General features: G+C 40.2%; 1 protein-coding gene across 1 annotated transcript; it reads left to right on the top strand.

Moving 5' to 3' along the window:
* Positions 1-5,346: 5,346 nt before the first annotated feature.
* On the top strand, positions 5,347-11,161 carry LOC122047183 (protein MONOCULM 1-like). The gene has a single exon (XM_042608298.1). It carries the CDS (start codon positions 8,357-8,359, stop codon positions 9,530-9,532), a length of 1,176 nt encoding a protein of 391 aa, XP_042464232.1. The 5' UTR covers positions 5,347-8,356; the 3' UTR covers positions 9,533-11,161.
* The last annotated feature ends 2,192 nt before the right edge of the window (positions 11,162-13,353 follow it).

Genomic DNA, 13,353 nt, shown 5'->3' with positions numbered 1-13,353 from the left:
CGATCATGGTGAACCGCCCAGCTCTATTTTTCAACAGACGAGCTTCCTCATGATCGACTGGTGTGACGCCCGATCCGAGTAACTCTATCATCAGTGTCCTCCAGTCGCATAGGAATTCTATCCCGTCCATCCTGTCGATGTGTGCCACTAGTGAGACTTGTTCGATCAACTTATCAATGATGATTGGTGATAACGAACTGGCTAACTTGGCTAGATCATCAGCGGCTAGTTGTCCGAGAGAGGGATCTTTTGTATAACTACTTCTTTGAAGCTTTCCTTCAACTTCTCGAAAGCTTCAGCGTATTGCTTGAGTTGGGCATTACTTATCTCGAATGTGCCTAGTAGCTGCTAAGCTGCCAACTGAGAATTTGAGTGGATGAGGACCCTTATGGCTCCTACATGTCGTGCTACCTATAAGTCAGTTATCAAAGCCTCATATTCAGTTTCATTATTTGTAGCCTGATAATCCAGCCGCACAGACAACTGCATCCTATCCTCCTGAGGTGAAATCAAGAGGATGTCGATCTCACTCCCTTGCCGAGTGGATGAACTATCTACATAAATCTTCCAAGTCACGTTCGGCTTGGCATTCTGGACCTCAGTAACAAAATCAGCTAAGGCATGTGTTTTGATCGCCGTTCGTAGTTGATATTGTATGTCAAACTCGCTCAGCTCGATTATCCATTTGATTAGTCGTCCAGATGCTTCTAGGATAAGGACTCTTCCCAGTGCGTTGTTGATCATCACCACGATTGAGTGTGATAGAAAATATGGACGGAGTCTCCGAGCGACGATTACTAGCGCGTATGCTAATTTTTCGAGACTGGTGTAGCGGGATTCTGCATCTTTTAATATATGACTTAAAAAATATATAGGTTGTTGGTCAAGGTCATTTTGTCGCACCAACACCAAGTCAACCGTATGCTCTGTGGATGACAAATAAATCCAAAGCGGCTCACCGACGTTGGGTTTCTCCAACACAGGTAAGGAGGTAAGGTATTCCTTGAGCTCCTCCAGGGCCTTGTCACACTCCGTGTCCCACTGAAACTTCGCCGCTCGGTGCAGTATTTTGAAGAATAGGTGACTCCGTCGGATGATTTTGAGATAAATCTCGATAATGTTGTGATCCGTCTAGTCAGTCGTTGGGCCTCCTTCAAGTTGCGGGGTGGGAGCATGTCCTGCAATGCCTTCACCTTGCTCGGATTCGCCTCGATCCCCCATTCCGTGATGATATAGCCTAGGAAGCGACCTCTCCTTGCTCAGAACAAGCACTTGTTTGGATTCAGCTTGATTCCATATGCCCTCAAAGTTCAGCGGGTTTCTTTGATATCTCCATAAAGGTCAGCAACTCGGAGACATTTTATCAATATGTCATCGACATATACCTCCATATTATAACCGATCTACCGTCGGAACATCTTGTTCATCAATCTTTGATAGGTGGTGTCGACGTTCTTTAATCTGAACGACATGACATTATAGCAGTAAGTTCCGTTGGTTGTGATGAAGCTGACCTTTTCTTGATCTTCTCGAGTGAGTGGCACTTGATAGTAACCTTGGTATGCGTCGAGTATACAGATCAGCTCAGAACCTATCATGGAGTCCACCATTTGGTCTATCTGAGGTAGGGGATAGAAGTCTTTTGGGCAGACCTTGTTCAGATTGCGGAAGCCGATGCAGACTCACTATTTGTTGTCCGGCTTGGAGACCAACATGACGTTAGCAAGCCAACTCGGGAATTGCACCTCGCGGATGTGGCCGACTTCCAACAATTTTTCTATCTTCACTCGGATGGTTTGGTTCTGCTCCGCGTTGAAGTCTTAGTTCCTCTGTTTCACCGGTTGAGCGTCCGATCGAACATGAAGCTCGTGTTGAGCTATGCTTGGCGAGATGCTCGGGAGCCCCGTGTGTCGACCAGGCAAACACATGGTGTCACCTAAGGCAGATGACCATCTCTACGTTCTTTTCATCTTTCATGTTAGTAGCGATAAATGTAGTGACTTCTGATCGACTGTGATGGATCTGAACCTCCTCCGTTTTTTCATAGACTAGCGTGGGAGGTTCTTCCATGATGGTGTTCACTTCCAAATGTGGGATCTTCCGCGCGACCCTTGCCTCAGATTTGACCATCTCGACGTACCACCGTCAAGCATACAACTGTCACCTTTAACTTCGCCCACCTCATTATCTACAGAAAACTTGATCTTTGGCAAAAGGTGGACACCACAACTCAAAACTCATTAAAGGTTGATTGACCCAATATGACATTGTAGGCGGACGACACATCCACCATAATAGAATTTGTGGTCTTGATCCTCTTGAGAGGTTCCTCTCTGAGTGATATGGCCAGTCGAGCATGGTCGATCGACAATACTTCATTGCCTGTGAACCCGTAAAGCGAGGTCATCATGGGTTGTAGTTCACTCAGGTCGATTTGTATTGATCGAATGCCTTCTTAAAGATTATATTCACCAAGCTACTTGTATCAACAAAAGTTCGGTGAATGGTATAGTTAGCAATTACTACTCAGATGATCAAGACGTCATCGTGAGATATTTCCACTCCCTCTAGATTTTAGGGGTTGAAACTAATCTCAGGTTCCTCAACCTTCTCCTTGCTGCATCCAACAATATATATTTCTAGTTGTCGGGCATGTGACTTCCTCGTTCTGTTGGAATCTGTTGGAATGTATACTAAAAATCTAGCTTTTTGTATAAACATTTACTTAGAAATAAGAATCATATTGGTCAAATATCTACATTTATAAGTTAAGTGTAGTTGTTCGATTAATTTATATTGTAGATAACATGGCGTGTGGTGTCACACACAAAAGATCATGTTATCAATCCCTTATAAATTATAAACAATAGCTCACAACTGAGATGGAAATGAACAAACCATTAGAATAGTCGTAGTGTAATTAGGTATTAGTTTATCTTGACTGATAAAGTACACTAGTACACTCTAAGTGTATTGAGCAGTACAATTTAAGGTAAGTTCTTTTTATACTAACTTAATAAAAGAACAAGACCTTAGTTATTATGGAAGTGTGTACTCTTAATCCTAATATAATAACAAACACATATATTTAGTATTTATTTCTTTGACTTATCAAAGGGTGAGATTTAGCTCGATAAATCAATAGGTCCGATAAGTTGAGAAATGATATTACTTATAGTGTGTGTTGTTGATTATAGAAGGAAACTGTGTCCTAGTAATCTAGGTTGATAATATCCCCAAGAGGAGCTCATAAGGATTGTCATGTTAAACCCTGCAGCTGAACTTAGTCCAACACGATAATAAGGTTGAGTGGTACTACTCTTGAACTAAGATATTAATTAAAGTGAGTTGTCAGTAACTCAATTAATTAGTGGACATCCGACATCTTAAACACAGGGAGATTAACACACTCATGATAAGAAGGAGTCCAAAATGTAATTTGGGATTGGTGCGGTAGTTCAATAATAATTCTTTAGTGGAATGAATTATTATTGATGAAATTAAGTTGGGTGTTCAGGGCGAACACGGGAACTTAATTTCATCGAGAGACCAAAACCAATTCCTTCTCTCGGTCCCTATCGTAGCCTCTTGTTTATAAAGTATTATACCCACCTTTATACCCATCCTAAGGTGGCCGGCCAAGCAAGCTTGGAACCCAAGCTTGGGCCGGCCAAGCAAATAGGATGAGCCAAGTTGTGTGGCCGGCCCTAGCTTGAATCCAAGCTTAGTGTGGTCGGCCACATTAAATTAAAAGGATTTTATTTTTTAAATCTTTCTTATGTGGATACCATGGTTTTAAAAGAGAGTTTAAAATTTAAATCTTTCCTTTTATAGCTTTCTACAAAGATTAAGTAAAAGGTTTGATATTTTTCCTTGTTTGTAGTTAAAAGGAAAATTTTAATTTTTGATAAAACTTTCCTTTTATGAAATCATCCTCATGATTTTAAAAGAGAGTTTTAAAATTAAATCTTTCCTTTTATAGTTTCTACAAAAGATTAAGAAAAGATTTGATATCTTTCATTATTTGTATATTGAAAGGAAGATTTTAATTTTCGATAAAACTTTCTTTTTATGAAACCATGTCCATGATTTTAAAAGAGAGTTTTAAAATTAAATTTTTCCTATTATAGTTTCTACAAAAGATTAAGAAAAGATTTGATATCTTTCCTTATTTGTAGATTGAGAGGAAGATTTTAATTTTAAAGATAACTTTCCTTTTTGGAAATCATCCATATGTTTTAATAGAGAGATTTTATTTATAAAAGTTTTCTTTTATAACCAACCATGAAGGAAATTTTAATAGAGAAATTTTTATTAAAAATTTCCGGAAGCAAATTAGGAAGTTTTAATTCTTGTGTTATTAAAACTTTCCTTGCTTGGAGCTATGAGGTGGTCGGCCACTTTAATTTAAGAAAAGGAAATTATTTTTAATCAATTAAATTTTCCTTTCCATGGCAAAGAAAATAAGGAAGTTTTTATTAAAACTTTCCTTATTTGCCAAGACCAAGGATTATAAAACAGAGGGAGTGGGTGCCTTCATGAGTAATAACTCTCTTCTATTTTTCCTCTCTCTGTTCCTCCTTGGTGGTGGTCAGCCCTAGCATCTTCTCCTCCTTTTCTTCCTCCTTTGTGGCCGAACCTCATCAATCTCAAGGAGCTTGTTTTGGTGGTCGGATCTAGCTTGGAGAAGAAGAAGAGAAAGGAGGATTTTGTTTCCTAGTTTTCCTTGGAGCTTGGTTGGTGACCAAGACTTGTTTTTCTTAAAGAAAGTTGCTTGGCTGAAACTTGGTAGAAGGAATAAGAAGGGCTTGGGCGCGCGGTTCTCATCTCGGTAGATCGTCACCCATACGACGTCCGAGATAAGAAGAGGAATACGATAGAAGACCAAGAGGTTGTTGCTTACAAAGAAAGGTATAACTAGTAATTCTATTCCACGTCATACTAGTTTTCTTTGTATAGATTTGAAATACCAAACACAAGAGGCTAGAGATTCTAGATTTTCGGATTTGTAATTCGAAGTTGTGTTTTTTTTATTTTATTTGTCGATCTTGTGATTCGATTGTTCTTTTTGGTTAAACCTAAGGTTATATAAGGAAATTAAATATTGAATTTCGTTAAGAGACTTTGTCGAGGCAGTGGTGGATGTTCCCATACCCAAGAAGGGCATGTGCCTCATCATGTTTGACTTGGGAGCCGATTTTCGAAATTAATATTTAATTAAATTTGTAACCTAGGTGGATTTGGATCTATAATGTTAAGTATCATTTGCGATCCAAGTCTAAACCACTAAGAACAGATAAGTTAAATTTGGAATCAATAATGTTAAGTTCCGTTTGCGATTTCGAATTTAATTTCTAAAGAACACAATAGGTTGTTAGAAAAGGTTCGACACTTGTACAAAATTTTGTACAGTGGAACCGGTACGATCTTCCTAGGACCAACCAACAGAATCACCACCGATGATCATTCTAATTTCACCCCGAGCGGCATTGTTTCGATTCTCCTCCTCCCAAGCTGAAGGCCTAGTCCGCTCAGTAAAAGCTCGAACGGGACTTGTGTTATTTCTTCTTTACGACTAACGATGGCGTTGTTCGTCCGCCAATCTATCTTCTTTTCTTCGCCCATCCGACCGGTGTTGATGTCATCGCTCAGGAGTCGGTGAACAATAATGGTATCTTAGAGGAGTCGATTGACTGGAAATCAACGTCAGGTCATAGCAGCCGCGCGTGTTGTGCGTCGTTGACTGATGGAAGGAGCAAAACAACGATGCCCATGACTTGCCTTTCGTAGCTTTTAGGCTACATGCTGCATGTCATGTGTTCTTGGCTTCCTGTGCGACTGTGCTACTCCCGATCAGGGGCCCTTTGGTGGTTGATGAATGGTGGGCGACCGCCGTTCTAAGGGACCAGTGTGCTCGGCAGGCGCTTCCTTCCTTCACGCCATCTGGGCTTCCTCCACATTTATATATTCAGTGGCCTGCCTAAGTAGGTGGTCGAAGTCTTTTAGCGGCCTTTGGATGAGGGAGATGAAGAATTCCCCTTCGGTAAGCCCTTGGGCGAAGGCATTTACCAATATCTCCGAGGAGACCGATGCAATGTCCATGGCCACCTGATTGAACCGCTTAATGTATGCCCTTAGTGCCTCGTTGGGTCCTTGCTTCAACGCGAACAGGTTAACACTTGTCTTCTCGTAGCGGTGACTGCTGGTGAAGTGGTGCAAGAATGCCACTCAGAAGTCTTTGAAGTTATGGATTTATCCGACCGGTAATCACCTAAACCAGTGCTGCACTAATCAGGAAAGGGTGCTGAGGAAGACTCGGCACTTCACTCCGTTAGTGTACTAATAGAGTGTGGCCGCATTATCGAACATGGCCAGGTGGTCGTCCGAATCGATCGTTCCATTGTATTCCCCAATCATCAGTGGGGTGTAGTCGAGGCAAGGGGTCGTCCAAGATCCTCGGAGAGAACTGCCAGTTGATCCACTAGGCGAATCATCATTTCTTGGTGCTTCCCCTTTTGTGCATCTCGAATGGGTGCGTTGTTCGAGGAGGATCCTGGTTCTCTGCCCATTCGACATTGCTCCTCTGATGAAGTTTGGAACAACGCGCGATGAAAGGGGATCGACATATTGGGCGATCCCCGTATGTGCCGGTCGGCTTCTTATTCTGCCATCGAACGAATACATGTTTCGCTCGATCTCTATATATAGCTTGCTGCCCCGTTGTTAATGTCATGGGCTCATGTACCTAGCGCTCGGCCAGCGACTGTTGTTGTTGTTGCTCCACCATTTTTGTTACTCGTGCTTGTATCAACATATCTAATTCCTCCTTTGTCAATTTCACTATTATGAGTCATCCAACGCCCTCTATCTTCGCATTTCGGATACAGGCTACGTTCCCACATACGACGCCAATATGCTCCTGTCTAAAAATCATGAAGAAGGCTAGCTGGGGATGTAGCTTCTGGGTTGACCGCTTGTAGACCTCGCTCCGCTCTGCAATACAAGAAGCGTCAGTGCCGAGCCAAGGAAGGGCCCCCAACATTAGCCCTCCAACGCTCAAGTCAGTCACCGGAAAAATGAAAAAAAGCGGAGCAACAGTAAGCACAGACGTGAATAGTGAATAACGCGTACCTCTGCCGGTGCATAGGCCTTCCTTTATATAGCGCCTCAGCGGGCGACGTGCACGCTTCTCAAGGCATGGGCATGTTCTCCAAATTATCCTATGAAAGGACATGTCAGAAAAATGGCTCTGATACCATACTTTAACAGGACACGCAAATTCCTTACAAGATTGTAGAAGCTTTCATCATACGATCCGCTTGTTGACCATGCATCGATGTCAGCAGTATTATCTCCCAAAGGGATATCAATGGATATGAGAGAGGTCCCATTGCTTGGTCAAGCGGAGGAGTCACTCGGTTGGGGATCTCGGCTCGGTAGACCTCTGCTTCCCTGTAATGACTTGGTTCGGTAGATTATTTCCACCCGACTAGGCAAGCGCTCCGGTCGTCTTAACATTCCTCCGCTCCATGATGAACACATGATGTTCTTGCTGCAGTGCTCTTGGCTGTACGGATGTTCTGCTTGGACCAATCATTTATCGATCGGATACTTAATGCCTGATCAGCAACTGAGTAGACATCCGCTCAGCTCATCTTTAGTGAACTTGTTGTTATCTGGTATTGATCACCATAACTTTAACTTCTATATTGATTGGTATCTCCATTTTTTACTCTCACTTGATGAACCTCTTTTTATCATCACATCAGTGTGACTACTAAGTGAGCCTACAACTACCAAGAAGTGGGAGAGGAACAAAACGGTTTGATTTAGAGATCACTAGATCTGCCTAAACACCAACAGTCAAATCAAATAATTATATTCTTTTGTTGCTGCAAACTAACAACAACTGCCCTATTTACACAGGTCTCATGCATTCTCTAAGACTACTACTACTGGGACACTGTCCCAGGGCTATGGTGTCCGTAGTGAGATATTCATGTCTTCTCTAAGACTACTATTACTGGGACACTATCCCAGGGCTATGGTGTCCTTAGTGAGATATTCATGTTGTTATTTAGATATCCATAGTTCGATCCTAGTTATAATATATTTATAGAAATTTTATCTCCAAATGATAATCGTAATCATAGGATATTGGACTCTTAGGCTGCTCGTTGTATGCGCTTCCCGATTTATCCTGATAATCGATAAGAAATTTTCGTGAGATCAAGTTGATCATCAAGGATAATGAGATTAACGGAGAGTATTATTATTTTATTTATTTATTTATTTTTTCTTAAAACTACTATTACTTCCCTTATGATATTATTCGAGTACTTGCACCACAACCACCATGCTCAGCTCACTTATGTCTTCCACCGGCGGAGGCAAGGCTGGAGCTCATCAACATGACTCCAGCCTCCAACATTGTGATCCCGTTTTCTCTTCTTTCCCCGTGCGGCAGCTTCTCATCCGCTGCGCAGATCTTGTCCACCACGGCGACCTCCCCGCCGCAGGCCGTGCCATCTCCTCCCTCCTCTCCGTGGCCAACACTGGCTCTGACGACGCCACCGACCGCCTCGTACGCCAATTCTGCAGAGCGCTCTCCTTCCGCATCGCCGGACGTCCAGGCTGTTGCCCCCCGTCCTCCTCTGCCTACTTCCTCTTCAACCATATCGCCCCCTTCCTCCGCTTCGCCCACCTGACTGCGAACCAGGCCATCCTCGAGGCCGCGGCTGGTTGTCGCCAAGTCCACATCCTCGACCTCGACGCTCACCACGGCCTGCAGTGGCCGCCTCTCCTCCAGGCCATCTCGGCAGCCGGAGATATTCATCGTCCCCCTTCGATCAGGATCACTGGCGCGGGGAGCGACTTCGAGACTCTCTGCCGCACCGGCCATCGCCTGAGCGCCTTCGCGCATTCTTGCGACTTGGACTTCGATTTCCGACCTCTTCTCCTTCCTGACCACCGTCCCAACTATGATCGCATCCTCAATCAGCTCGTCCATGGCGAAACCCTTCTGGTCAACTGTGTTCTCTTCCTCCACAAGCTCCAAAACGAAGAACTCCTCACTTTTCTCAGAACTCTCAAAGCAATTAAACCGGCGGTGGTGACGGTGGCGGAGAGGGAAATGCCGCCGCTGCCAACCCACAGCTCCCCGGACTTCATCCAACAATTTGCCGCCACAGTGGAGCACTACTCGGCAATGTTCGAGTCGCTAGAGGCCACATTTCCGCCGTGGAGCCGGGAGAGGTCGGAAGTAGAGCAATCATGGCTAGGGAGGGAGATTCAAGGTGCAGTCGCCGGCGGCGAGTCACACAGGTGGTCGGAAAAGTGGGAGTTTGCAATGCGAAGTGCCGGATTCAAGAGCATTCCGCCGAGCAGGTTTGCCGTGTCACAAGGAAGAATGTTATTGCGACTCCATTACCCGACGGAAGGGTACAATGTGGAGGTGGAGAAGGAGAAGGAGGAGTTCTTCTTCCTGAGGTGGAAGAACAAGCCTCTCTATTCAGTCTCCTCATGGAAATAAAAAAAAAAAAGGCATGGTCATATGGCATAGTTATCTTACATAAATTAATAACTACTAAGGAATTAATATTTGATTAGTTAAGTTATTATAAATAATTAATGGCCACTTTGATCATGTATTACATATATGTCAAGTTAATTAGAGTGTAGAAGGCCCTTATCATTGTGCAATTGTAAGACGTTCAAGTAGTTTTCTAAGCACTCACCATTTGAATTTCAACTATAACACATTATTGGACATTTTCCTCCCGCGCCACTCTGTGGGCCAGGTCGAAAAAAAAAAATAGAGCCTAGAACTAATTGTAATCAAAGCTAAGAACCCTAATGTAAGCTAGTTGTATATATTGTGGGTGATGTGTTCAGAGAGAAACCCTAATTTTGGTTACTTGTTGTACTCTATATATAAGGGTAAGAAACCCTAATTCCTCTATGCAAGCTACTAGGGTTTCAATTGTTTTTTATTAATTATCTACCTGTGCCCCTTTTGAATGTAATGTGATCATGATTTGCTTTATATATGTACCCATGACTAGTTAATTGCTTATCAAAATGGCATGTTGATCCCTTGTCAATACATTTTTTATTTCCAAACTACAACATGCACACTTCAACTCTTATCATCCTTGTAAGTGCTACAACCGTGTAATTATAGTAGATATAAAATACTACCTATTACTTGCGTAGTAGTTATCATCTTGTAGTTGCTACAATCACATCGAAAAACACAAATGTACAGAGGTAGAATAGGATATATAGCATCCTTGTAAGTTTTCCCCATTAATTAATATGAAGGATATATATTGTTGTTTTTATTTAACTAACTAATCATGGAAGAAGTTTAATAGTGATCTTTGTTATAGAGATCCTTTAGGTTGATATATAACTAGTTATGCATATTGCACAGACCTATAAGATCCTTCGATATATATCCTAAGATGGATCACAGATCAATCGTAGACTATTAAGTCCAGCACATATATGTAACTGTGGAATATTCTGACATATTTGTTTCCTTGTGATGATTTTGTATGAAAAAACCATGGCATACAACTTGTGATGTAACATGCACAAAGAGGGGAGGAAGATGGAAGTCATACGCCTGCCACAGTTGCTGGTTTGGCCTCTAAATGCTCCAACTTGTGCATCTGACAAAGTTACAAATGATAAAGATGGCACATATGGTTGAAAATTTTAGTATACGATGTATAATTTTCTTAAAGAAAAAGAACTTTTTAATTATCAACTTCCTTTTGGTCATGTTAACTACTGAGGTCAGAGTTTCAGTGTCAACTATAATCTACTGTAATTAACACTAAAAAAAGGGTTACGTTGTGCCATCCCTGTCATCAGCTTTGCAATCCGACAGACTTCTGAGTACGTAGATGATCCTGTCGATCGATCCATGCACGCACGCAAAGAAAGGAACTCAGAGAAGAGAAGATGGCATTTGCTGCTTCAAGTTAAACTCAAAGAAAGGAACAAAGTTACAAAAAAGCTAGCCTTTGAGATAAATCTAATAATTATGATCAACAGCAGTGTCAGACAAACTATATATATATTCAGTAGGAGGATTCCTGACTGCTTTTCAGTATTCACGGATGTGAATCTTCTAGCCTGGCATTTGGGTTTAAAAGTTGCAACAGTGAGTTTGTGATGAGAACTGGTTCACTGATGAACAAGACAATTCACTGAAGTGTGAGTGATCTCTTGGAAAGAAAGATCAGACACATGTTCTAATTGAAGTTTAATGAGTTTAATTTCTGTTGTAGAGTTGTGTGATCCAGGATCTCTTCAAAATTGTAAGGAAAAGTACAAGAAAATGCTTATCTTCCTCTTCAAACCGACATGGAGAAATTTGTGTTCGACATGTCTCCTGCAAATAGATCCCACTAATCACTTTGTGACTAAGCTAACTGTTTGTGTGGCTTCTGAGGATGAACGCCCCGGCAATATAAAAACACTGTATCATTTTGTTAACTATCAAATGGAAATGGAATCCAATTACAAGCGTTTTAAAAAATATATATACAAAAATAAATATATTTTGTTTATATTTTGGACTTAAAAAATCACATAACACAAAGTGAAGTTTTTGAAATTATAGGGCAAAATTCATAAGAATGCCTTTCATTTTAAATCATCAAAAGCATATTCCACTTTATTTAATTTTTTTTCAAAAGGGCATTCCATGGCTCTGTAAAATGGCACAATCATTCTCCACTATATTGTCTCATTATTACATTTCTCTTATATATATTTCCCATCTAAATCCTGAACATAGGGTGTAATGTGGTAACTATGAGCTCGTAACTATTACACAGTTATAGTAATTATGGTTTCGTAGCTGGTATAACATAGAAAAAAAATTAAGACTACATTTGTCTGGAGTCTTTGAAAAGGCTTTAAATAATTATAGATCTATGAACGAGTTTCGATTTGATATATTGTGTGTTTCATGATTCAATGCGAGTTAAAAGTTATGACTTCTCAAAATGTGGGATTTTACATTCATGTTGTAGCCAGAGCCGGTCATTGTTATTTAAAGGTCATGAGCGAAACTATTAATTATATCCTTATTTTATTCTTCCATCCACCTAAGTAATAATTATTTTAATCTATAAAATTTTATTTCTTGAAATGGGATAAGGAAACAAGATTTTTTTTTTTTTTATCTAAGGACGGTTGTTCTTTTTTTATTTACGTATAAATTTCTACAATTCTAATATAGAAATAAAAATGAAACATCAATTTCAAAATTATAGATATAAATTTCACACTAGGACCAAAACCTATGGGAACCTACAAATTTTATCAAATATCCCTTTGAAGAATATGATAAAATTTTCTTTGAGAACCTACACAATGATATAATAAAGTAATTATTACTACAAATCATTAATGAAGAAGATCAAAAAAATTTTGTGAGGTAAACAAGACAAATATATTAACAATTAATCATCTTTGCAATAGTAAACAGTGTTTCACAAGCATAATTTAAGAAAAAAAATTACTTTATTAAATTTAAATATCCATTTTTCACTATACCATATATCAGTTTCCCTATTTTTTTCTCTCTCCTCTATAATATTTAGGGAATGAAATATATTTCCTAAATTTAGAAAAGTACTATTTATAAATGTAAAATTTAGGGAATGGATAGGGTAGCTGATGCAAAGGTTTTTTTAGCTACCCTATCCAAAATTTAGGGTAAAATTTTTGGATAGAATAACTGATGTGGATGCTCTAATATTGAACTCTGTTATCTTGGTCAGTAAAACATTTAAGTACTGGTAGTACAATTTGTTTTGATATTAAAAAAATATGTTAGCAACAAATTTGTGTAAAATACATTAGTTAAGAAACTTTAACTTTGAAAAATATAATATGCAAGTCTTACTCTCAGATGTCGAGTGCCATCTGTTCCCAAACCAACAGTATTAACCCATCCTGCAAGTAAAAACTAGAATGTGTGTTCATGCAGCATCAACTAGTAAACTTTTCAAGTATGAAGGAGTTCATTTCTGATTCCATAGAAATCGAATGCCATGATTGCTTAAATAATAGTGAAATGACCTTCCTAAGGTTCACCTGCGATGAGCAAAAAAATTCCAAGGTCGACAGGTTGATCACAGCCAAAATCTTATCATGTTCCCTAGAAAATGCGAGTTGTTTGATAATACATTCATTCTACCGGATGATACCTTCAATCTGTAGTTTCAAATCATTTCAATATAGCTAAATCCATTCATTATTTACGAATAATCAAGAATCCTCTTCTTAGCTAAGTGGAGAAATGGATTGGGATAGGCTTACCTCATGAGC

This window comes from Zingiber officinale, chromosome 2B (genome assembly GCF_018446385.1).
Source record: "Zingiber officinale cultivar Zhangliang chromosome 2B, Zo_v1.1, whole genome shotgun sequence".
Taxonomy (NCBI): Eukaryota; Viridiplantae; Streptophyta; class Magnoliopsida; order Zingiberales; family Zingiberaceae; genus Zingiber; species Zingiber officinale.
The sequence above is the reverse complement of the archived record's forward strand: the minus strand, read 5'-3'. Positions and strand labels throughout refer to the sequence as shown.

Excerpts from the sequence above, each read along its gene's own strand:
- LOC122047183 (XM_042608298.1), top strand. The coding sequence starts at position 8,357 with ATGCTCAGCTCACTTATGTCTTCCACCGGCGGAGGCAAGGCTGGAGCT.